Here is a 23951-nt window from a genome sequence, read left to right as displayed (position 1 = left end):
GATACAGTGGAAATATATTGTGGTGATAATCAACATTTTCAATTTCAATATAACGAAGTTGAACATAATCAAATATATGCTACATCAAATCAAAAGAAAGAAGCAATATGTTTTTTTTTTATATCAAAACTTTATTAGCTTATATTTGTTTGTCGAAAAAATAGTAATCTTGGTAAAATAATCAGTTGGCCAATTCATACGGGACTACACTCTGACACATTTTTATAAAAACAGGTTAGTTTGTCAGTTGTGCTTGGCTTTTTATATCACAGATGATATTCAAGACAGAATCAGGTAACGCATCACGTTGAAATCGAGAGGAGAAAAACATGCCAACTAGAATTTGATGCATTTTATATGAAAATAATTATGTTCTTGAAAGTCTGCTGATGACGAGGATTTATCTTGGTCATGTTGTTTGAAAAAATACAGAAAATTTGTAAGTTTCAAAATACTGTTTTAAGTGTTTAGATTCATTTGATTTACTTGCTGCCTAGGCAGCAAAATCTAGAAGGAGAAAAGAGAGATTTCCCAAATTTTCCTCCCAAATTCAAATGGAACAATTACGAAAAAAGAAACGCCAAACAAACATAAAACGATAGCCGTAGATGCTACATACGGGAGTCGTGTCAAGTTGTTGTTGTTGTTTTTTCATTTTAAATCTCCATCTTACTACGAGAAGAGTGGTATTGGTATAAGTTCAAGGATGCGAATCATGAGGGTGCATTCAAAATGATAATGCTAAAAAATACACACTTCTTAGGTGGTCCAACGAGTTCTGAATGAATATTCACAGAAGTGATTTTTTTTTTTTGCTTCCTCGGAGAGATATGTAACATAATAATATAGTCAGGAAGCACGCCTTGCTGACTGTTTGCAAGATGTGCACATTTTTCGTGTCGTCATTGTTAGAAAGAGGTCACTATATGACGTGACCTCCTTATAGCTTAAAATTCCCGCAGAGCAACATTCTGATTTATGATTGTTTGTCATGATTCTTTGACTTTTGCATGAACTCTACCAACTGTCAAGTTCAAGAGCACAGATTTCTTAAACCGAAATGGAAGGTGAAAGTGTACAGTTGCTTTTCTTCAAGAGTAGAACCCTCCCACAACTGGAAGCGCGTCTTGATTAATTTCGTGAAATGCATGTGTTCTGTAAATAAACTAGCATTATCGTCACATATTTGCCAAACACCTGTCATGAGATTTCATGCACGTTCCTGATAAGTCATTTCTACTATGTTTTCAGTTCCAGTGACTCTACGGGGATGACTATGGCTGTGTTACCAAGTCTCAACTCCTTGCTCCGTTAAAAAAGAGCGATTTTTCAGAGAATTGATGCATCATGTACCTGGACCTAATTTAGCAAAAGGTAATAATAACATTGTTTTCAGCGATGTACATTCATTCCAAAGACACATCACCACAGGTGCCACGTTTCGTACAGTTTACATGGCATTGTAGGGATATTCAAGATATGTCTCTGGAAAAAGTTATGGGTGTCTCAAAAAGTTACGATGCGACCGACATGATATCCGATCAGCGCTATCTACGACTTCCTGTATGAGGTCATCCCGAGTTCAGCTCTATCCTGCCACCTGACTCGAATGATCAAGAAGGGTCAAAGGAAACCAAAACCCAACGAGAAATGTGGATTGAGTGAAAGCAGCAACATTAGTAGAACACATCAGTGAATGCTTGAGGAAAATCGGCCAATCGATGCAAAAGTTATGAATTTTCAAAGATTTGTTTTTGGAACCACTGGATGAGGAGACTACTTGAGGATATGACGTAATGTGTGGAAAATAATGTAAAGAAAATATAACAGGAATTCCACAAAAATGGATTTTTCTAGCATATTAATTGAAAGAGCATTTGACAAACAGCTTTCAGAAAGCAGTGGGAATAATGTATTGCTACCCTTAACATGTCAGTATCAAGCTGATGGAATGTGTAATTTTCATGAAAAATGATTTTTTTTTTTGTGTGAGTGTGGAATTTCCTTTATATTTTCTTTATGACTGTTGTCCACACATACTTGTTGTTGTTGTTTTTGTTTTGTGCTTAGTGGCGTTTTCCATTCTCATACTTGTACGTTATAACCTCTAGTAGTCTCCTCATCCAGCGGTTCCAACACCAAAATTTTAAAAATTCATAACTTTTGCATCGATTGTCCGATTTTTCTCAAACTTTCACTGATGTATTCTACTAATGTTGTTTCTTTCACTCAGTCCACATTTCTCTTTGGGTTCCGTTTAATTTTAACATGGATTCCACTTGGTTTGAGATTCCGAGATGTTCAGAGAGGTGCACAGTGATCTCAAAAGGTACATGTATGTGTGTGTGTGTGTGGGGGGGGGGGGGGCAGATGGGAAAAGAGATCAAGCGTGCATTTTTCCGACCTTTGGCATCTGCACCAGCAAGTGATTTTCAAGATTGCGTGCACTCCCCGTCCCTGCATGGTATTACAGCATGTATGCTTTTAGGTATCATGGTATATTGCATCGGGATTCAACAGTATAACCCCATAACTTGATCGTGACCCTCACAACACAAACAACATTTGAATAAGAGATAGAATGTGCTTATCTAAACAACCCCTGGAGTATAAGAAGCAGTCAATGCTATTTTGTTTGAAATTCATACAAATTAGTAACTTTAACTGTGTGGAAGCCTATGACGTCTACTTGTATGAATAGGGCCTACAGACAAACATTAACGCTTACACTATACATACATCATCATCACGATCAGCGGCATGCAGAGAGAAGAAGCGGTAGCTTTTTTGAAATGAGAAAAAAAAAACAATATAAGCGATAAAATGAATACATGGGGTTAAGCAACATAGACTGATGACATACTTAAATACTGTTTACTGGTCTTCGACAAGTGCTGTAAAACAATGTAGTAATCAAGTCTCATAAGGAAGTATGATAACTTGAAAGGCAAGCCGAAAATAATTCACGTATAGACGGCTTCTTTCACGAATCCGTTGATATAGAATACTCTTCAATAATTTTTGTTTCTCTTTTTTAAACATGATCATGGTTCTCTTTTACACAGATAAGATGGTTTATTAACCGGCCCCTTATACATCATCAGCTGCTTTTGTGTTTGTTCAAAGATGTCATTGCTACGAAAAAGGTGATAGAAGTGTAAAAAGACTGTGGTTGCAGTTGGGCCAGATCCTCTGGCTTACACCTTACCGAGTAGAAGTTACATTAAGTGGCAACGTGTACAACAACCTATCGATATAATAAAGAACTAAAGCACTCAGTTCCCTAATGCCGACTGGGCTTGAAGTCACTTACGTAAATAAAGTTCCCAGTCTTGTATCTCGTTTATTCACTATATACACTAAGACAGAAAAGTATAGGTAATACAGACGATTGTACTGATAAACAGTTAACATCATATCAGATGGTGCAGGTGTCTACGTCAATCACTTTAACACATGACTACAATGACGTATAAACAGACATCTTATAATCAAAAGCTGTTTTAGCTCTTGTTTAATGTGTGATCGATGATAGAAAAATAATCAGACTGATTATTCTGGGCAGTATAGGTATGAAGTTAAAAACAATACTCGTTCGAGGCTGACGCATGAAAGCCATCGTAGTCCCCCACAAATTCAAGGCTACAATATTCCTCAGGGGAGAAAAGTCATGAGGCAACAATTTCCGACCTATATTTACCACATCCTTGTGAAGACAGCGCCGAATATTAGCTCGCTTGGATATTGCGGTATGTAACTGCATTTATGAACCATCGACAAAAACGAAATTAAAGATCAGTAATAATAAAGGTAAAGCCGCGTGAATCTTGCTCGTGCTATTGACGCTTGGAGAAGGAGAGAATCTCGGTGCACTCCTTATATTGTCTTGTGGAATCCGATGTCTGTGTCAGAAATGAGTCATTGCAACCTAAGTGTTCAAATATAAACACGATCCTCCCGAAAGTGGTCCAGCAACAAGCAATAGAGTTTCTGCGGTCAGTATACAAATCGTATTTAAGTGATGTTCAACTGTGCACGCATAAGCAAGCGTAGGCGGCAGAAGGTGTGCAATTAAGTCGTCCTGGAAACGCTCGAACTGTATAAGAAAATGGACTATACCTAGAGCATGAAACACATTGGCTATTGTAATTAGACATAGAATGAGGAAAAGATAGATAAATACATAAAACTGCAGTGCCTTAAATGCTAATTTCACGTCATTGAGCTCAAAATAACAGCCCGCGTTATGGAGACATATCGGAAAAAAGTAAATAAGAATTCATAAAAGTCTTAACGTTGACATGCTAACTGTAATTTCAAATCATTTTGTTGAAAATAAGAACCCGTGTTTTGGAGACATATCGGAAAATTGAATTGAAGACAAAATTATTCATTTAAACGCAGACAACTCGAGACACGTTAGAAATAAAACAACAGAGACCAACAAAATAAAGCTAAAGTATAGGCTTTCAAAAGTGTCTGCAGTTAACCTTATTTAATGCAAAGGTATTTGAACTGAATTCATTAAAAAAAAATCTAATGGGCCTTACCATAATGACATCAGGAGCTACATTTTGCGAGAAAATCCTGCTGGAAAGAACACTGTGTCCCACAGTGTGAACACACTGTGCAGACAGTGTGAAATCTCTTCACACTGTTAAATTCGAGCGTTTCAACAGTGTGAACACATTGTGAATCATCAATTCACAGTGTGACACAGAACATTATCGTTTGAACACTCTGTGAAACCAAACCACAGTGTGAAATCATCTCCACCCTGTTAAATTCGAGCGTTTTAACAATGTGAACACATTGTGAATCATCAGTTCACAGTGTGACACGGAACATTACCATGTGAACACTCTGTGAAAACCAAACCACTGTGTGAATCATCTCCACCCTGTTAAATTCGAGCGTTTTCACATAGCCGACTGTGTGACCACACTGTGGAACACTGTGTACTTTCCAGTAGGGAAAAGTATTACAAATCACTGTCTATCTTTATTTTCACCGTGGAAAGGAATTTTCGTCCCAATCAGTGACAATCTTTCGTGCGAACGGAGACATTTGAAAAAAAAAAATAACTGAAAAGGAACACTAATCTAATTTGGTAGGAACTCACTTATTGACTCCGAGAACAAAGTAATCATTTTGGAGACGAAGCCTTCTCAGCTGCTGCACCATGTTTTTGGAATGAATTACCTGTTCATAACCGTTCCTTGCAAACATTGGAATCATGAAAACTTACCTTTTCATAAAAGCATACACAGTACAAAGCTGATACCAGTCTGCAATTGTCTGTAGCATAATACATTTACTCCGCAATTCGCCTCAGAATAGTTTTAGCAAAGGAGGTATGACACCTCCTTAGTTTTACTACATAGATAGCGAGATGTAAATGCGTTGTATCATCATCATCTCTTGATGATAATGGGACCGAAAACAAGTGAGATGCCACTTTACAGGATTAAAGGCAGACGACATTTCCTCACACTGTCAAAACATCCTTACCATTACTCCAATTTCCCTGAAGATTTTTGTTGACCATTTCCCTCTGTTTTCATCTTGTCATTTCACATCAGATTATCTCTTTGGGCTAATTATGTTGTGCTTGTGAGTTTGTTTGCATACTTCCTTTTGTATTGAATCGGACTCTTTGGCGCGTGTCATCTTGAAGGGTACCATTTTGAATGATACGTGAATATTAAACTGAAGTTGATTTTTACGATCTTTCGTGTGAACTGAAATTTGAAATGGACGTATAGTTGATAACTGGGAATAACCACATTTCATTCCACACCGCCGAAATCCCGCGAGAAAGTGTAGCTGAAAAAATGGCGTGTAGTTGTCTAAACGTATAGGTGGTTACTCTATCACAAATTCATGACGACAAACTATGCATCACTTTTTATGGTGGACGTCTAATCGTTTTCGCTAGCAAAGAGTATAGATTTCAATGCAGTGAAGTCATCTGCGACAAAATTGCAAATCTCTGAGAATTCTTCTGCCCCTGGATGAAATTTTCAGCTCGATATTGGAGTAGATCTCACCCCCAACCCCAACCCCGTCTTTCTTTCTCGTATATTTCAAGATTTTTAATTTACTGTATAACTGAAATCAGAATTTATGGATGTCTGTTTTATAACAGGTAAAAACAAATTCACAATGTAGACCATTACAAGTGACCTACGACTCTTTGTTCATTGACTAATCATATGTGCCAATTTGATAAAAGTTGAAATAAATATGAGAAGAAACAAATCAGATTGAATGAAAACAAATATATTTGTAAAATGGCCGATCCGTATACTTCCCATACACTGCCATATGCTTAATGTTAGTAGTATCTGTACGTGTGATAATTTTGTTTATGATTATTACTCTGGCAACGTGAGTTAGCATCAGTAAGGATGAATTATAAGACCTTTCTTCAAAATGTAAGATTATGAAGGCACAATAAGATAATGTAAACGATAAGATGTAACTAAAATCTTGAAATCATAAGAGGGCCGGACATACTAAAATAACCTCTGTCCAATCTTTCTGCAGGATGAAGATAACAGGAAGAAGCAACTTTCTTATTGCATGTGTGTTTACGCTCGTAAAACCGTATTCTACTACTGGATTAACTTCCGGGTTAACCCTTTGTGTACTTTGAGTGTCGATTGGGACGGAAAACCTCATAGCGTTGTGTACACTGTCCAAAGTTCCTGGCGCAGAAAGGGTTAACGTGATGAATGTGTCTCGTTGATGAGAAAGATAATGGGAAAGGGCGGATAGATGGGGAGAGATAGGGGAAGAGAATTGACATGTACGAATGATTATACCATTCATTACTTTGACTCCGATGCATAATTATGATATGATTGACTTACCAGCAGACGTGCTCCGAGGAGTTTGAGGCGCGTAGAAACGAAACCCGCTTGTTGGAATGTCAACGGTATAGACATGCACTTTGAGACGTTTTCTATCAGCCGATCTCTGAAGCAGCCGGGGCTCGCGTGAGGTTCGCTCAGAGCTTGTCTTGATCCTAATGGAGGAGACAACCACCAGCTCATACTCTGCACACTCACTGAATGATTTATGTATTTCTATATAGAAAGAACGATCCAGCCTTGATACCGAAAGATGCCAGCACTCGGTTCTCCAGCATCCAATTTTCCCGTATGTCCTATCAGTCGATACTTCAACTACTGATGACACCGCGCAACTCCCCAGGCCTTCGAGCCTGTGCGAAGAGAAGGCACCGCGTTTCCGCCGTATGACCAAGTCGGGCACGTGTGCTTGCCAGCCTGGAGTGACTTCAGCTCCCTTCCATTCAGAAATGGCGAAGGGCGATGGGGGTAGGGGTGGGGGGGGGGGGTGGGGGGATAGGGGGAGACAGGGAGGAAAGAGATGATGGAGACGGAGAAGGATAGATGAAGGGGAGGAAATCACGAGGAGTAGCCGACTTTAGCCACAGGTAAAAACCAACGTCACAATAATAAAGGACAAATTTGTTCTGTCTGGCACAGCGTGAGGCGAAAATTCACAAGTACAATCCCCCTCTTTCTTTCTTTTTTTTCACGTTTCAATCTCTCTTACATTTTATTTCTTTTGGTTGAAGATGGAGCTGATGGCTATCGCCAAGGGATGAGATATGGAATCAAGACTACATAATACCATGGTAAATAAAGCCAACATCAAACATAAATCATTGAACCCCCCCCCCCCCAAAAAAAAGGACAAGAAGTGAAGACATATCATATTCATTAACAAAATTAGTTATCATAAATAATGGAGATTTCAATGTACTTACATAGTCTGAATATTTCAAGAAGAAAACATATTATGTTGGTATTATTTTTAACCTTGCGGTGATTATGTTTTGAGACATATATACAATGTTAAGAAACCATGATGACTCAGAATTTTTTTAATTAATAATCAATAATTAATTAATGATTTATAAGTTTTAGGACACACTGGAAAAGGATAAAAAGAAGAAGAGAAAACATTAGACCATTGACATTAGGGAAGGGAGGCAAGAGGAGAGATTATCATAGAAACAGAAACAGACAGGAAAAACGGAACCTTAACAGGTGGTCATCTCGGGGGATTCGCTGGAAAAATATCTAGAAAGAATAAGCTCGCGGATGTAAGAAAGAAAAACGAAGACTCGACCAGTTGACCGAAAAAAAAAGAGGCTAGGGAAAATGAAGAGGACAAATAATATCAATGAGCAAGGGAAAGAATGATCTTGACCTGTAGAAGGATCACTCTGGTAAAAGGAAGAAAAGTGACAGAGATATAGAACGAAGCTGAAAAAAAAGAAGAAAGATGACGTCAGAAAAGGATAAATGAAATAAAGAAAAAATATGAGGAAACAATTAAAATGCAACATTCAAAATTGGATGATGATGGAATAGATGACATCAATGCCATTAATAGTGGAAAGCGTTGTTGTCAAGATGCTATTCATTGGCTCTTCACAAGGACTGGAGAAATGTGTATTAAAATTACTCGAACATTTTTTTTTTTTTTAAACTGGGGGCGCTGTACATTATTCATTCACCCCCAGCATTGATTGTCCAGCCCTGCCGTCGGATAAAAAGGACTTTACGTTCAATGCTACTGAATTAAACCCTCTTCAGGATAACCAGATCTGTGTGTACTTGTCAAATCAGTCATGGAAATTGTACGTCTGTTTCCATAATCTTATCCCAAAGAGATCATTACAGGTCAAATACTTTTATCATTAGGAAGACACTTTTTTATTACTGACAATAAATTTACAAAGACTACCATTCTATCTCAACTTACAGAAAAATTTGATAACGAAAAACATGTGAATACTTATACATTAATGAAATAATTTGAATATTCCCATGCTAAGCATTGTCTGGGATAATCTAAAAGATTAGCATTACACATAAACGCTGTTATTATTATCATCATCACTATCATTGTTTTTATAATTACTTTCACTAATATTACCCTTATAAGGTATCAACATTGTCATCAATTTTATAGTATACCTTCAGCTGGAAGTCTGACACCAATTTCATAGACCAGAAGAGAACAAAACTGGAATACTATTATACTCTACACCAGAAGTCAGAAATCTTATGGCATTGGTATAGTATGACGAGAAAAACAATGATTGTTCGTATATCGTTCTTATTAAAGCCAACCGCCATCACCCAACGTCATTGTTGGGCAATTTGGAAGATTTCTTTTTCTTTTTTGAGGGGGTATAGCTAATCATGATGATCAACAAATTGAGTGGAAGAAAGATACATAAAGTCACAATAAAGCACTTCTTTTTTCCACTGGAAGTGTTTCTTCTAATTAACAGTGTGACGTATTACAAACTGTCAATCTTCACTAAGATCCCCGCTTGTGTGTCGCTTTGTGACATATAGCACACACCCACACATACTCACAATAAGCTCTATAGTGCATGTATGCGGCACTTCCATTTCAAAGTAAAAGATAAGGAACAGAAAGGAATATTAGTTTCCTGTGTGTAGAAAATTGTTTTTCTATGCCCGAGTAAGAATCCACTGCTGGAGAGACTGAGAAATAAAGGTTTGCTGGAAGGCATGAAGGCTTTTACGTAAATATCAAATTTCTAGCATTGCAAGAAAAGTTATTTTGCCACTTTCTTATAAGGAAATCCTCCCCCGGGGCACTGCTTTGTGATTGCGTCTTCCCATTGTACTTCATGAGTGAGGGAGGGAGAGAGAGAGAGAGAGGGAAAGGGAACAAGCGAGATGTATTGTGTGAATATTATTAAAGTTACTCCAATACGTTATCAGTGCCGAGAACGCTGCATTTTACACATTCATTCCAGACACGAACACACAGCCTGCTCATAGAAGCAAACTCAATGGATTATACACTCACACACACGGCCGCATCGTCTTACGCTCGCAGTACTATGATGTACTACCATCACCAACGCGGCGGCGCCGTTTAAATATCAGTATCCCCGCAAATGCATGAAGCTGCAATACGGGAGGCATTGATTAAAACTGACGATTTCTGTATGCGCGGATTTTAACAACACAGCAGTGCTGATCTTGACACGCATTTACCACGTATTCCATAACACTGTGCTGATAATGCGAGAGATGGCCCTGCGATATACTTAAGCACATTTGCAGAGCTAAGTCGATTGTATCTGTTTAGATTCAACAGCAGCTTACAGGGTAAGTCTTTAAATCCTCATATCCGCAAGAAGATTGTGCTGATATGCTTTTAATGGCGGGCTGTCTGACCAGCTTCACGTTATCAGTCAGTGGCGCTCGCCTTTATTGTGACTAAACATAGGCTTACTTGTCATGCGAAACGCAGTGGAAACATGGGTTTGAAACATTAGCAATGTCAAGAGAATATACTACCAAATTTTTATGCAATCACATGCGATTTAATGTTCAGTCTAACATATTCCATTGGGGAATATCAGATGAAATGCTAAAACAGACGTCGTCATACTATGTGTTCGCCTATAAGTATAGCAAATGGATATGCATGTTGTCATATTCTCACCTGATAATATCAAACTGTTGATTTTTGCTTTATGCTCGAGTCCGAACGTATATCATGATCAATGTTTCGTTTTGAAGATAGGAAATGTTTTTTTTTTGTTTTGTTTTATATGAATCAAATTAAAGGCCTGCAAACATTAGTGCATGTGTATAAAGTTTATGCATTTATACTACGAATTAAACATGTCTAATGGATATACATGCATTCACACAATGATCATGTACTATCTGTAGTCAAAGTGGCATGAGTTTTTGACTCTGTTGTTAATACAACTGTACTGGCTTGCTACTATTGGAGAAGCAGTTTTCATAAGTTTTTCTTCTACATCACATTTATAATTATATAATATATGATATATACACGTGAAATTCACACACACATTATATATATATATATATATATATATATATATATATATATATACACTTACACTCAATATATTTATTATGAATATGTATACTAATAGGGCCTACATGCAAAATTTAATGTTAAACTACGTGTAAGTGAATTCATGATCTCATGGCACTAATTATATTCAGTTCTGTTTTTGTCTTGGTGCAAAGGCAGCTTTGTATTAAACAGTGTACTGTGGCTCCCGCTGGCAGTAATTAAGATAATTATAATCATGATAGCAGCATCAACGGTAATAATTGTCTATTACTTCACTGTGCGATGTAAATGAGTTTGTGCTGCGTTGGCGTATAGCTTACTCATTAGTAGTTATTTTCACGCGTAATGATAATACAGGTATTGCAATTAATCATGGCTCTCTGTCCGTGTTTGCACAATGATACACATTCTCATTACGCCAGGTGAAAAGTCCTATATACGCAGCTGAACATTTATATATCAGTTTTTATTTCGTATTACTACCAATCCGGAAGATTCCAATTCTCAAAAGTACGGTATATACAAGAGTTACTAATGGTTTGTAATTTGTTGGTTTCCGAACCCCTGCGTATCGCTATAGATGAGCTATGACTGAAGGGAGAATCATTAATATTTGTACGTGACGTCAATACACAGGCTTGTTCAATGTCACTCGTTAAGTGGCTGGCCCTTGGATAATGCCTTCATTCCATCCGCTATAACCTTCCCTTATATATAGTAACTGCCCCTCCCACGCTCGTGTTAATTTGAATGATTAAAGACTATTAACCCTGAATGATCTGGACAACGTGCAAAGGGTGGAGGAATATCACACATCCCTCTTTCAATGAAAAAGAAGAGATATTTCCAAAGCGATGGATAGGGGATATACAGATATACAACCTATAATTATGATATTAAAAAATCGTGGTGCATGGTCTCAAATGCACTACACTGCATTGTACGACCTATAGCTATTTTTGCCTTCGTATAATGTACATTTTACCAAAGAAACAAGCAATATTATAACTATAGTCATGTCAATGATACAATATGTATCAAAGCTACATTGATGTATACTTATTCCAGGGAAGTGAGAGAAAACGTTTTAGTCTCAACTCCCTGCTTATTCATACCGTTTTTTCTTTTTAACTCGTCGAGGACAAGCTGATTTTTCCATAAAGAACATTTCTCATAGACACCTGCCCGAGCACTCAGGGCTTGTCTTCAAATAAACAGTTCACATTTCAATATACTCGCGTACAGGTGACTTTCAAAACATCCAATATGGATCCATACGAGGTGGAAGATGAACCTCGGATGGTGTCGAGGAATCCCATGCTCGTGCCCTGTTTCCTCGCCGTCGACTACATCTGCATGGCAGGCGTGGTCGTGCTGTGGTTCGTGCTCCTCTTCACCGACAACCTTCCCGGAGCGGCCAACCGTGGGTTCTGGTGTCACGACCGTTCGCTCCGAATGCCGTACTTGGAAGATGAACTCTTCACGGAACAAGTTCTCTACATCATTTGTTTTGCCACCCCGTTTATCATGGTCAGTGACGTCTTGTACCGACAAAGTGCACATTTAAAGATAATCATTTGCATTCGTCATCTATGCACTATAGTATGACTTATCATTCAGAAAATTGTTGTGATTCAAATGCATGACGCAAAGTGGTTTATATCGAATATCCCGAAGAGGTACAATATTGGGACGCTGCTATAACACAGATAATAAATGCACACCATTGGCCTTTAAAATGTGTCAGCGTAAAAGAAGTGAAATTTTAATACCTTTAAGTTTTTCTTTTTTTTTTCTTGTCTTCGACTTTGTCTATGCAAACAGACAAGTTTTTGATAAACTGCAACTCCAGTACAGCTCAAGCCATGTAACTACAGTAGTTAGATGAGACAGTGGACCTAAATACGTATTACAGGGATTGATAGCTCTGAGAGTACGTGTACGTCACTTCAGGGATACAATACCGTGACTAGCAATTAACTTCGCGTTTCAAGTACATGTAGTAGCTTGAACGTTGTATTTTCTACTCGAAGACAAACCCATTAGCAGACGCGAGAGTCATAAATCAATACTCAGGAAAGACGATTGTTATGATGATGATGATCAAGTTTTTCTCGAATTTTGTTGTGACCCCCCCCCCCCCTTCCTCACCAGATTCTGTATGGAGAGTGTATGTTGGCTCTGTGTTTGTGTAAGAAGATCACTGATGAGATGATGACTGGGAGGAGGAAGATTGTAAAAAGCTGCAGCCTGAAGCTTTACCCTGTCGTCAGGAGAATACTCAGATTTTCAGGTGGGGAAACGATGTAGCTCAAATTAAACATTGAGGATTCAAGTCAGTAAGTCAATTCAGTTCAGTTCAGTTCTCAATTCGATTCGATTCAATTCAATTCAATTCAATTCAATTCAATTCAATTCAATTCAATTTAATTTAATTTAATTCAATTCAATTCAATTCAATTCAATGCAATTCAATTCAATTCAATTCAATTCATTTCAGTTCAAGTCAAATTCAATTCAATGATATACATGTTTTCAAACCAAATTTGTTACACTATTCTTGCTCTGAGGAAAAACAAAATTGAGGGGTCCACTAAAACATCAGTGGAGCTTGTATACTGTGGTCAACTCATACAATCGACTCAAAAACTTACAGTAAGGAAAATACAAAGTAATTCAAAACATGACAAACATTACAGGGCAGACAAAAGAGAAAAACAAACAAAAATCAAAAGACAAATGCAAATAAAGATAATATCTCATACATGTACATCTAAACTGACAGATGGGGCAGGGTTTGGGATGTGATATTTGAGGCACATGATGTAATGCAGGTTAAGATATCTGTTTGATCATCTTGATCATCCCACATGAACACTCACACGCTCATGTCATGTTACGTATTTGAAGGCCATTCAAAAAGTATTTATATACACATAACAGTTGTACATCGTATTTCCTTTCTTCTTTGTAGTTAGATATAATTCATGAATACAAAAATATTAATTCTGCTTGTTCTAAGTCAACGACCTACAGGAAATTCTACTTTTCCTGGTGACGAGCATCTATATGACCGGATTAGACGTGCATACCCACTGACAATCCCCGAATTTCACAAAGAAAGCAGGTTTTACACTTTATAATTGTATCCCCGTACCCTGTCTCCAAAGGTGTGTTTGCCAGTGGAGCCTTTGCTACGTGGATTATCACCGATGCCGCGCAAAGGGTGACGGGATTGCAAACACCCTACTTTTTGACGGTGTGTCGTCCGAATCTCACAATCATCGACTGCACACGCTTTGTCCCGAACGCCGCGTGCACGACTAAAGACACCCTTCTAATAGAACAAGCAAGGTAAACGATGGATCATCAATAATTCTAGCACTCTTTAGGCGTAAAAAAACCAAAAAACAAAACAAAACACGACTCTTGCTTCGCAAAAGCAACTTGCAAGTGTCCACGTAAAAGACTTGTGGCCTCAGTTCGTCTTGGGGGAGTGGCCCAATTTCCGCTTGACTTGACGCCCTCAAACATTGACAGGAATTGTCAAAAATGTTTGTTACTTTCATAGCATATAAGTCAAAATCCCTTGGAGATGTCATGTGCCATGGTAATGAACAGATAATTGTTTATTTACCAAACAAACAAACATCGTCAACATAGTCAAGATAGTCAAAAGGTAAAGTACAGTTTTGGCAAAAAAGAAACGGCAATAGTGTGCAGGCCACTCGAGGCCAGTCCTTTCAATGTATAAAGTATTTACAATATTCACAGAAGCAATGTTATGTGTACACATTTACAGGTTTTCATAGGGGATCATTTATACATTATTTGATAAGAGATACTTTCGTAATGATTTCTGAAAAGCGTTACGGGTGTTCACCTTTTTACATCCTGTGAAAATCCTCTCCTAATTATACTGCCCGCATAAGGCATGGAGTGTTTACCAGTTTTAGAACTGTTTTTTGTTGGTCTGTAATTCATATGTATTTTTAAACCTTGCATCATAATCATGCTCAATTTTAAGACAAAATCGGAGCCATCGTGCGGTAAAGTATGATGGATTAGGTCAAACATGTCTCTCAGGACTTTCTTGCAGAGCAAGCTCGACGGAGATAACTAAACAAACCCTTGCTTTTCAGTCCTCCAGTCCGAGATTTGTAAAACCATAATTATAACATTTCATTTCAGATCGCTAAATTTCAGAAATTCTCATTCAAATAAAATATTCAAACAACGAGACATTTGAAATATATCGCACTAATACAAACAAATAAAATGTTTAGATGCATCAAACTGACCATGATTGAACACTTTTAGTTACCTAAAAATAAAGAAATATGAAATTATTTTGAATATGACTCTCTCTCACTTCCTTTTGATTTGTGAAATGTACAGACGTTCCTTTCCATCTCTGCATGCATCGCTTGGGTCATTTACAGCGGTGTTCACAACAGTGAGTACAAGAGCTGGAAGAAAAATCTTCTCAAATGTAACCTTGCCTTGGAACTCAGCGTTTCCATTTTGATTGTTTTATTTTTCTCGTCGTGTGTAGTACCATTTCTTAACTTCTCAAACTCTCTGTCACATCGGGAGAAAGAAAAATCGATCAGATTTACAACTATTTAGATCAGAGGTTTGACCTATTCTGAGAACAACAGTAACATCAGATTATCTTTTGCCTTACCACTTTTTCTTGCCAGAAAACTCTGATTTGGGGTCGATTGTCGAAGGAAATTATTCTGACAATAATTTTATTAGCAAATGTCTCAACTTGATCCCTTCACTTCTCCAGGCGTATTTGACAAGCCAGGTCCAAATACCCTGCACGCGGCTACCGATCCCTCTGACGTGTTTGGCGCTCCTCGCTGGCAGTTTCCTCTGGGGAGTGACGCGGGCAGCTCGCTACAGACACCACTGGCGAGATGTGTGGGTCGGTTTCACGCTTGGAACAATGGTGGCGCTGTACCTGGTAATCATGGTTATGAATTATGATTTTTGGAAAATGGGGAAATATTGCTTTATTTCCTGTACCAGTTGTCTAGAGTCCAGTAGGCAAATTTTTCCTGATGTCAATTTACTTTACATGATGATAATATTATATTCTCTGCAGTCTAAAAATTATAAAAATGAATGGAAGAAGAATACTATTCAGATAATGTCAAATTTGTATCGGTGAATTAAAAGTACTGCTTATAGCTCAGTAAAACTGAATAAACTGCACACACTGCTCGTCAGGTATACTGTTAGACACTTTAGACACCTTAATAATAAGATCGAGACAACCACCTTGCAAACCACCTCCTTTCGATTTTCAATTGCAAGAAGTATCTGAGGATTAATTTGGCCAGCTTTCATATCATTTAATAGTAAAAATTGTTCGTTGGAGAAAAAAATCCGATAAAATTTAGAAAACTATCATCAGACATGACAAAAACAGGTCTTCAATGATGCTTAAAATCGTTATCTATGATTAAGAATTCGTGACTATTGAACGTTGAAATAAAGGTATCCTTCTTTTGGCACGACATGCTCGTCAGTACCAAAAAGAGGAAGGAAGTCTAAATGGGTTCTTCTTAGTTAAGCTTTCACTAATCTTTTCATTTTCATCTTCTGCCACCACCCGAACAGGTGTTTGCTGTGCTATCTTGTTTTGAAGAGCGCCCTCAACAGGATCCGGCCGCAGCCGTACGGAAGGAGCCGAGCCCGAAACCATCCCCGCTGTCCGGTTACAGACTTCCGCGGCTACGCGTGTGTAACGGTGGACACCTTGGCCAGGTATCGTCAAGAGACACTGTCGACTTTGTGTAGTGAATATCTTTGTACACAAAAGGGGTTCGTCACCGCATTTACCCCCCCCCCCCCATTTTATTTACTTTAATAATTTCAATGCATGCACGTATTAAAGGGAGGGATATGACACACTTGAACTAAAAAGCAATAATGTAGTATGATTCTTGAAGTGTTTGATGTCTTCTTTACAAGGGCCGCGGAATCCGGGAAGGGAACAGGGGCTAGGGCTGTAGTTTGTTTGTTGATAAATGCAGCAAGTATAGAAGGAAGCTCTTTGTATGCACTTCCTTCGTCACATCAACTTTTGGCATCATAATTTATGGATGAAATACCAATAGAATACATTTCTTTGTCACCACCTTCCTAAAGACAGCATCTGATCATCGGTATCGCTTGAGATCGGATGAGTTTACTTGCTTAGTAACTTCACAATGCTTACTTTCTCTCTCTTCATTTACTGTCCAGAACGGCCAAGCGTCCTATCACAATCCGTCCTTCATCGGAGACAGTTTCCATAGAACTCGCTGATGAAGCTCCGCACATCATGGATCACGAGTCACACATTAGCACGTCTGGGTCGTCAACTTTGCACACAGCACCATGTAATAGTCATTATCAACCTTATCAACATCTTGCCAACTTGCAATCACTCACAAAGGAGGCTGATAAGCCGAAGATTGCCGAAGATTGCTAATATTTTGCAACACAGATAAGAAGAATGATGTTACAACAATCACAATAAGATGGTCGATAATCATAACACGAGGTGTGTTACGTAGCAACGCTATTCACTTCGACGTTTCGTACAACATGACTGTCTTCGAAATTTCGAAGAAGTTAATGTCTCAAGCTTTTAAAGTGTTCATGCAGTCTACATGGTCTAGGAAGAATTTACAGGGTCATTCAGTGACCATGACAGCAAATCCAAGTGATCAGAGTAATACCTTTTGGACATTGATAAGAATAATGCGGGCTGCTTCGCACTTAGTAGACTTTATGCAAACGTTATTTCAATAGTCATTTTTGTATATTATTCATTTTGTATGTGATGAAGAAGTAGGCTACTCATGAGAATCTCATGTTTTCGGTTTCTGGCACTAGAGTCCTAATATATGTCTATCAATTAGGCCTACAGTGATGGTATCCCTGCTCTGAAGAGATATTTTGAAAGTCAATTAAAAAGGCGGCTGGAAATGGATACGACAAACAATAACAGACACGAAAGAGGACTTATATCGAAGAGAAATGCATTGTTACTATAAGAATACTTTTTGCCCTCCCCCCCCCCAAAAAAAAAAAAAAAAAAAAAGATAAAGAGCTCATGTCAAGTTTGGGTGTCGAAAGGACGAAATAAGCCAGTTCGTAATTAGCTTATGTACACATTGGTACAAATGACCTTTCATTTTTCTCAGTTGGTTAGGCACTTCACTCGTTTTCAAAGCGGCATAATGCGTAAGCTTGCCCGACGTAACAATTTATGGAATTCATGTTCAAACAAAGAATGAACTTGCGTTTAGATCAGGTGATCACAATACCCCATCAGTTGACAATTTAGCAGGCATCCATTTCATTGTTTTGTATTGAATGCAATAACAGCATGTTTCCTTTTATATTGCGAAACACCATTCTTGATGTCAGGTGGATGTGCTGGCAAGCACCATTTAGATAAGGATCATCGCATCATTTAGATAATAATCATCATCACAAATGCGTATCTCAGTGAATTTACAAACCAAAATGCTTGTTGGTACAAATGACCTTTTTCTGCTCATGTGCAAAGTGGAATTACGAACTGGTCTATAACAGAAAAACAAGACGCTCCTTCAAAACACGATAAACACTTGTATTAGCTCAACAACAACAACAACAACAACAACAAAGCATTTTTATGGTCATGGAGATGGTGGTGGAGGTTTCGGTATCTGCAGCTGCTGGGTAAGGGAACTAACACACTGTCTTTAACTCTGCACCTGTCGAGTAAAATGGCAAGTGAAGTGTGGTGCCATTACAAACATTTGGATTTAGCAGAGTCAAGCAGAAACGGCATTTTCATGCGCTTTCATTGATGATGGACTGGTTCAGCGAAGCTCACTTCTATTGCTGTATTCGTAAGATGACACTTATTCTATATTTTCTGCTGTCATTTTTTTTTTACAAGTAAAGTAATTGAGCCGAACATGCATTTTCAAGTGAGAGGTGGCCACTTTTATACGCAATGTTTCTCTTTGTCTGACTGCATAATCAATCTAATCTTACACATTATACATAGATGCATAGGAATACAGACAAACGACATTACAAAAAACTGCTGGTATGGAAATGAAGTACACGTCAGTCATTAGTACAAATAAAATGATTATTCGACCTGCCTATGGTTACGTTCACCAAAGTGCCAAACATTTTCCTCTCATTTCGTCTCTCATTTTTAATCATCTACCTTTTGAGCACGATTTCGTGTGAGCTAATGACAAACGACACAACACAACAGAGACATGATATTTTCAGCTCAGTCAATATAGACATAGCGAAACCTGCTTAACCGTTTTCAAAAGCATGTTCAGTGGTGAGGAATAGGAGTTCCCAACATAGGAAAATGTTTACTTTAGATGGCGGGGATATACGAAATGCGTCAATCTTAGGATTGGAAATACTATTTCGAGGCAGGAGGTGTAGTCTCTCCACTTCGACTTGGGATCTAAAATCCTCATATTAAGAGCATTTTAAACCCTTCAGATGATATAACAAAGAGATTCGCTTCCCTACCAGCCTTTATCTTTATGATTTATAACCATACATTCAATAGTACCTACATAATCATGTATATACTGGGGTGACAAGACCTTGTATCTGAAATTTTGGTGAAAATGACTTTTTTGGATTAATGGTCAAATAATGGGTTAAGTGATGTCCTGGCTAAATCCCAATTGTCAGTGACTGGCTTGCTCCTAAAATGAAGCATCCACGGCATGTCAAAGGAAAATCTATCCCATTCGCTATAGTGCTTTGCCGGTATGTTTTTTTTTTTTTCTCTCCTGAGCATTTGACATTTTGAGGTCTTGTCGCCCCACGAACGATATATATATATATATATATATATATATATATATATATATATATATATATATATATATATATATATTATATATATATATATATATATATATATATATATAAATATATATATATATATATATGTATATGTATGTATATGTGTATGTATATGTGTATATGTATGTATATGCATATACGTAAGGCCTGTACGTGTATTTGTATAATTTATTATATTATATTTTAATGGGGATTATCGTATTAATACTGTGGATGATAACTACATCACTGCTGTTATTGTAACACAGAAATAGTATATGTATTGATTTTTTTTTTTATTAATTGGTCACCGGTAATATTTGATATTTTATGTGTGATATGGATTGCAATAATGTAAACTCTAATATTGTTGTTTTGTACCCCCATGTACGTGTCTAAACCTGCCATTCGTTTTGAATGAAACGGTGGACCTGGTTCTTTTGTATATTTGTTATTCTCACACTTTCTTGAACTTGAATAAAGTCATGATTAAACAACATATATATATATATATATATATATATATATATATATATATATATATACATGTATATGCATGTGGTGAAAGAAATTAGACTTGAGGCGGACGCTGCTCACTTGTCCTCCCTTTTATGATGTTAGATTGTATTTTTGTGTTGAAGTAAATGTTGATTTGTGTAAGGGTAATATTTCAGAACATTGGTATTATCATTATGATAAGTATACGACATTGCGCTGTATATCATGACACATTATATGCCATTTAGATAATACTTGTATCATTGTTCTGTTTGTAGATCCTGATGAAGGCCTGATGACAGGCCAAAAACTTGATTCATTTAAAGGGAGAACAAGATCGAGAGCAACGTCCGCCTCAAGTCTAATTTCTTTCGCTTCCCACAATATATATATGAATATATGCATAGGCGCCGGAAGTGGGGGGGCAGGGGGGGCGGCCGCCCCCCCAATCCAAAAAGTGGGGGGGCAAAACGCATTTTTGCCCCCCCAAAAAGCCCCCCCCCCCAAAAAAAAAAAAAAAATAAATAAATAAATAAATAAACAAATAAATAAAAATAGATAAAATAAGATAGATATGTATATAAATGAATAAACGCGAAAAAACAAAGCTACAAACGGCAGTTTTTGGACTGTAAAATGTCAAAATTTCCAAGCTCGCTCGCTCCGCTCGCTCGCATTTAATCGCTATGCCATTCTCCTAATGTTGCTGCCAGTAATTTCCAGCAGTTGCGCCTGGGCCGCCCCCCCCCCCTTAATTTCCAAAGCTAAAAAATATATATATACAGCTACAAACGGCAGTTTGGGGACTGTAAAATGTCAAAATTAATCGTCAAATTTATTCGTTATGCCATTTTCCTAACGTTGCAGCAAGTAATCGCCAGCAGTTGAGCCCGGTGCGCCTCCCCCTTAATTTCCAAAGCGAAAAACATAGCTACAACGGCAGTTTTGGGACTGTAGAATGTCAAAATTTTCAAGCTCGCTCGCTTCGCTTGCTCGCATTGAATCATTATGCCATTCTCCTAATGTTGCAGCCAGTAATTGCCAGCAGTTGCGCCCAATGCGCCCCCATTAATTTCCAAAGCGAAAGATATAGCTACAAACGCCAGTTTTGGGACTGTAGAATGTCAAAATTTTCAAGCTCGCTCGCTTCGTTCGCTCGCATTGAATGGTTATGCCATTCTCCTAATGTTGCCCCCAGTAAGTTAAATTGCCAGCAGTTGCGCCCGATGCCCCCCCCCCCCTTAATTTCCAAAGCGAAAGATATAGCTACAAACGGCAGTTTTGGGACTGTAAAATGTCAAAATTTTCAAGCGCTCTCGCTCCGCTCACTCGCATTTTATTGTTATGCAATTCTCCTGATGTTGCTGACAGTATATAATTTGTCGTTTCACACCGTCATTCCATAATCCATGTAAGGAAAACTTACAATGTTGCTCAATGACTGCGTTGTTGAATGTATCACATTCCGTAATGTGATATTCCGTATTGTAGTCCCACCCCCAATGTTTCGACCCACCGTACGCCACTTTACATACACACACACACACACACACACACACATATGTATATATATATATATATATATATGTATATATATATACACACACAAACACACACACACATATATGTATATATATATATATATATATATATATATATATATATATATGTATATATATACATAGATGTGTGTGTGTGTGTGTGTGTGTGTATGTGTACATTGTGTAACATATGTATAATGGTCTATCGTGAGCCTCCTCCAATATTTGCCCCCCCAATCCAAAACTGCTTCCGGCGCGCGTGAATATATATATATATATATATATATATATATATATATATGCATATAATTGTATTATATACTGTATAAATGGGAGGTACACATACATAGATTCGTACATTCACAATGCGTAGGGGATGTGAGTATTGATACTAGGCCTATGTACTATATTCTGCTACAAGGAAGAATGTTTCGAGGGAGAAGAAGACCCTATGCCTACAGTGTTTATGGACTGTCATTTAATGAAGAGATCAGAACTAAGTTGTGAAAAGAGCGTATTTGAACAAAATAATGAATGTAGATCCTCTTTGTATAAAACCAAGAATTTCAAAGCGAAAGAAATGTGTTTGTGTGTATGAGTGTGGTGGTGGTGGTGGTGGAGTGTGTATGTGTGTGTGTGTGTGTGTGTGTGTGTGTGTGTGTGAGTGTGTGTGCGTGCTTGTGTGTATGATAGAATGAGACAGAGAGGAGGGGGAGGGGCGGGAGGGGGAGATGAAGAGAATGTACTGTGGATTTTAGCTTGAACGTGGGTCTGTATGTTCTTGAATTGACAATACGTCTTCTCACAGAAGTCAATCAATCGGAACGATCTGCTTGAGCCCCAAAAAAGATAAATATGAACCCTGCCACACTGTTGTGTTTTCAGACAAAAGATGGGGATCGGCAGGGAGACATCGTGCAGCAGTTGAGGAAGTAAGGGTTCAAAAATTAGCGAGAAATGAACTGGACAGTGGAGTCAAGTACATCGAAAATCACTTCAGCTTTTATCTGTGTAGATACCAGCTGCCTCAAGGAACCAACAGTTGGAGGATGCCCGTTTGTGATTGCGTCACGATTATATCATCAACTTGTACAGATGATATAAATCAGGAGTTCCATTTTCCAATTTCCAATTTTCAATCCCCAAGATTACTTTGACAGGAGGTATCAGGAAAGATAGACGAAGCTTCTCAAGCAGGAAATTGGAGCGAGCGCAGTGTCTGAAGGGACGGATTCACACGCACTGTATCATAATTTTAAGACACGGAGGCTTAGCTGCATTTTGCTTGACCTCAAGATGTACGTCGTCAGTTGGCTGTCCATTGTGTCTGTCTTGACTCCGCTTGCATGCACAAGAGGTAAGATATATACTCATCATTTTCTAGGTATGATCAGCAATTTTACAAACATTGCGTTTATTCATCTCCTACATCATGTGTATACAAGTGTAAAACGCAGAACGTTTTTTTTTTTTTAACAGGTGTCTTGTTTTTACAGCTGTAATACTTTTAATTTAACATAAGTAAGAATAGTTTGTTATGTTTGAACACTTTTAAATATGGTTATTAATGGAAGTATCTGGTTTTAAATTCATCTGCACACCAACAAACACAACAAAGCAATAATGATAAGTCAGGGATCAACAATATATAAACTAGTTTTCTTTTAAAGAATCAAACATTATTCGCTTCTTTAAAATTTACAGAACTGATACTTTATTAGAATAAAAAAATAACTTCGGATAACCTACAGGCACGACTGGGCATCGAGAATATGTGTTATCAAATCATTTTCAAACCAAACATTAACTTGTATGGTGCAGCTATCAAAATCATGGATGTAATGAAAAGTAATTCTAAAGCATGGTAATCAGATGTATGAAGAAAATACCAAGATTACGCAAAATATGGACCCTGTGTTTTGGTCAATTAACCCTAGGCCTATAAGATATATTCTAATCGCTGATATTTATATATTCATTCATTTTCCGATGTAACGTTGGCTTTCACGCAAAATATCATGTCACGCTCAAAACATCTTTTCTTTTTCTGTATTTTTCTGGCGACACATAAAGCCTCTCCATTTTCAAAAATTTTGTATAACCATGACT

At 37.7% G+C, this 23951-nt stretch overlaps 1 protein-coding gene across 1 annotated transcript; it reads left to right on the top strand.

Moving 5' to 3' along the window:
* Nucleotides 1–12189: 12189 nt before the first annotated feature.
* Nucleotides 12190–17244, top strand: LOC140236582 (phospholipid phosphatase-related protein type 1-like). The gene is made up of 7 exons (XM_072316508.1): nucleotides 12190–12453; nucleotides 13078–13216; nucleotides 14094–14277; nucleotides 15322–15379; nucleotides 15719–15895; nucleotides 16555–16701; nucleotides 17182–17244. The coding sequence occupies exons 1-7, from the start codon at nucleotides 12190–12192 to the stop codon at nucleotides 17242–17244; spliced, it is 1032 nt and encodes a 343-aa protein (XP_072172609.1).
* Nucleotides 17245–23951: the final 6707 nt, after the last annotated feature.

Source organism: Diadema setosum, chromosome 13 (assembly GCF_964275005.1).
Source record: "Diadema setosum chromosome 13, eeDiaSeto1, whole genome shotgun sequence".
NCBI classification, from domain to species: Eukaryota; Metazoa; Echinodermata; class Echinoidea; order Diadematoida; family Diadematidae; genus Diadema; species Diadema setosum.
This window is presented reverse-complemented; position numbering and strand designations above follow the sequence as displayed.

Excerpts from the sequence above, each read along its gene's own strand:
- LOC140236582 (XM_072316508.1), top strand. The coding sequence starts at position 12,190 with ATGGATCCATACGAGGTGGAAGATGAACCTCGGATGGTGTCGAGGAAT. Across the intron at positions 12,454-13,077 it reads TTGCCACCCCGTTTATCATG|ATTCTGTATGGAGAGTGTAT; the intron begins GTCAGTGACGTC and ends CTTCCTCACCAG. Across the intron at positions 15,380-15,718 it reads TTACAGCGGTGTTCACAACA|GCGTATTTGACAAGCCAGGT; the intron begins GTGAGTACAAGA and ends TCACTTCTCCAG.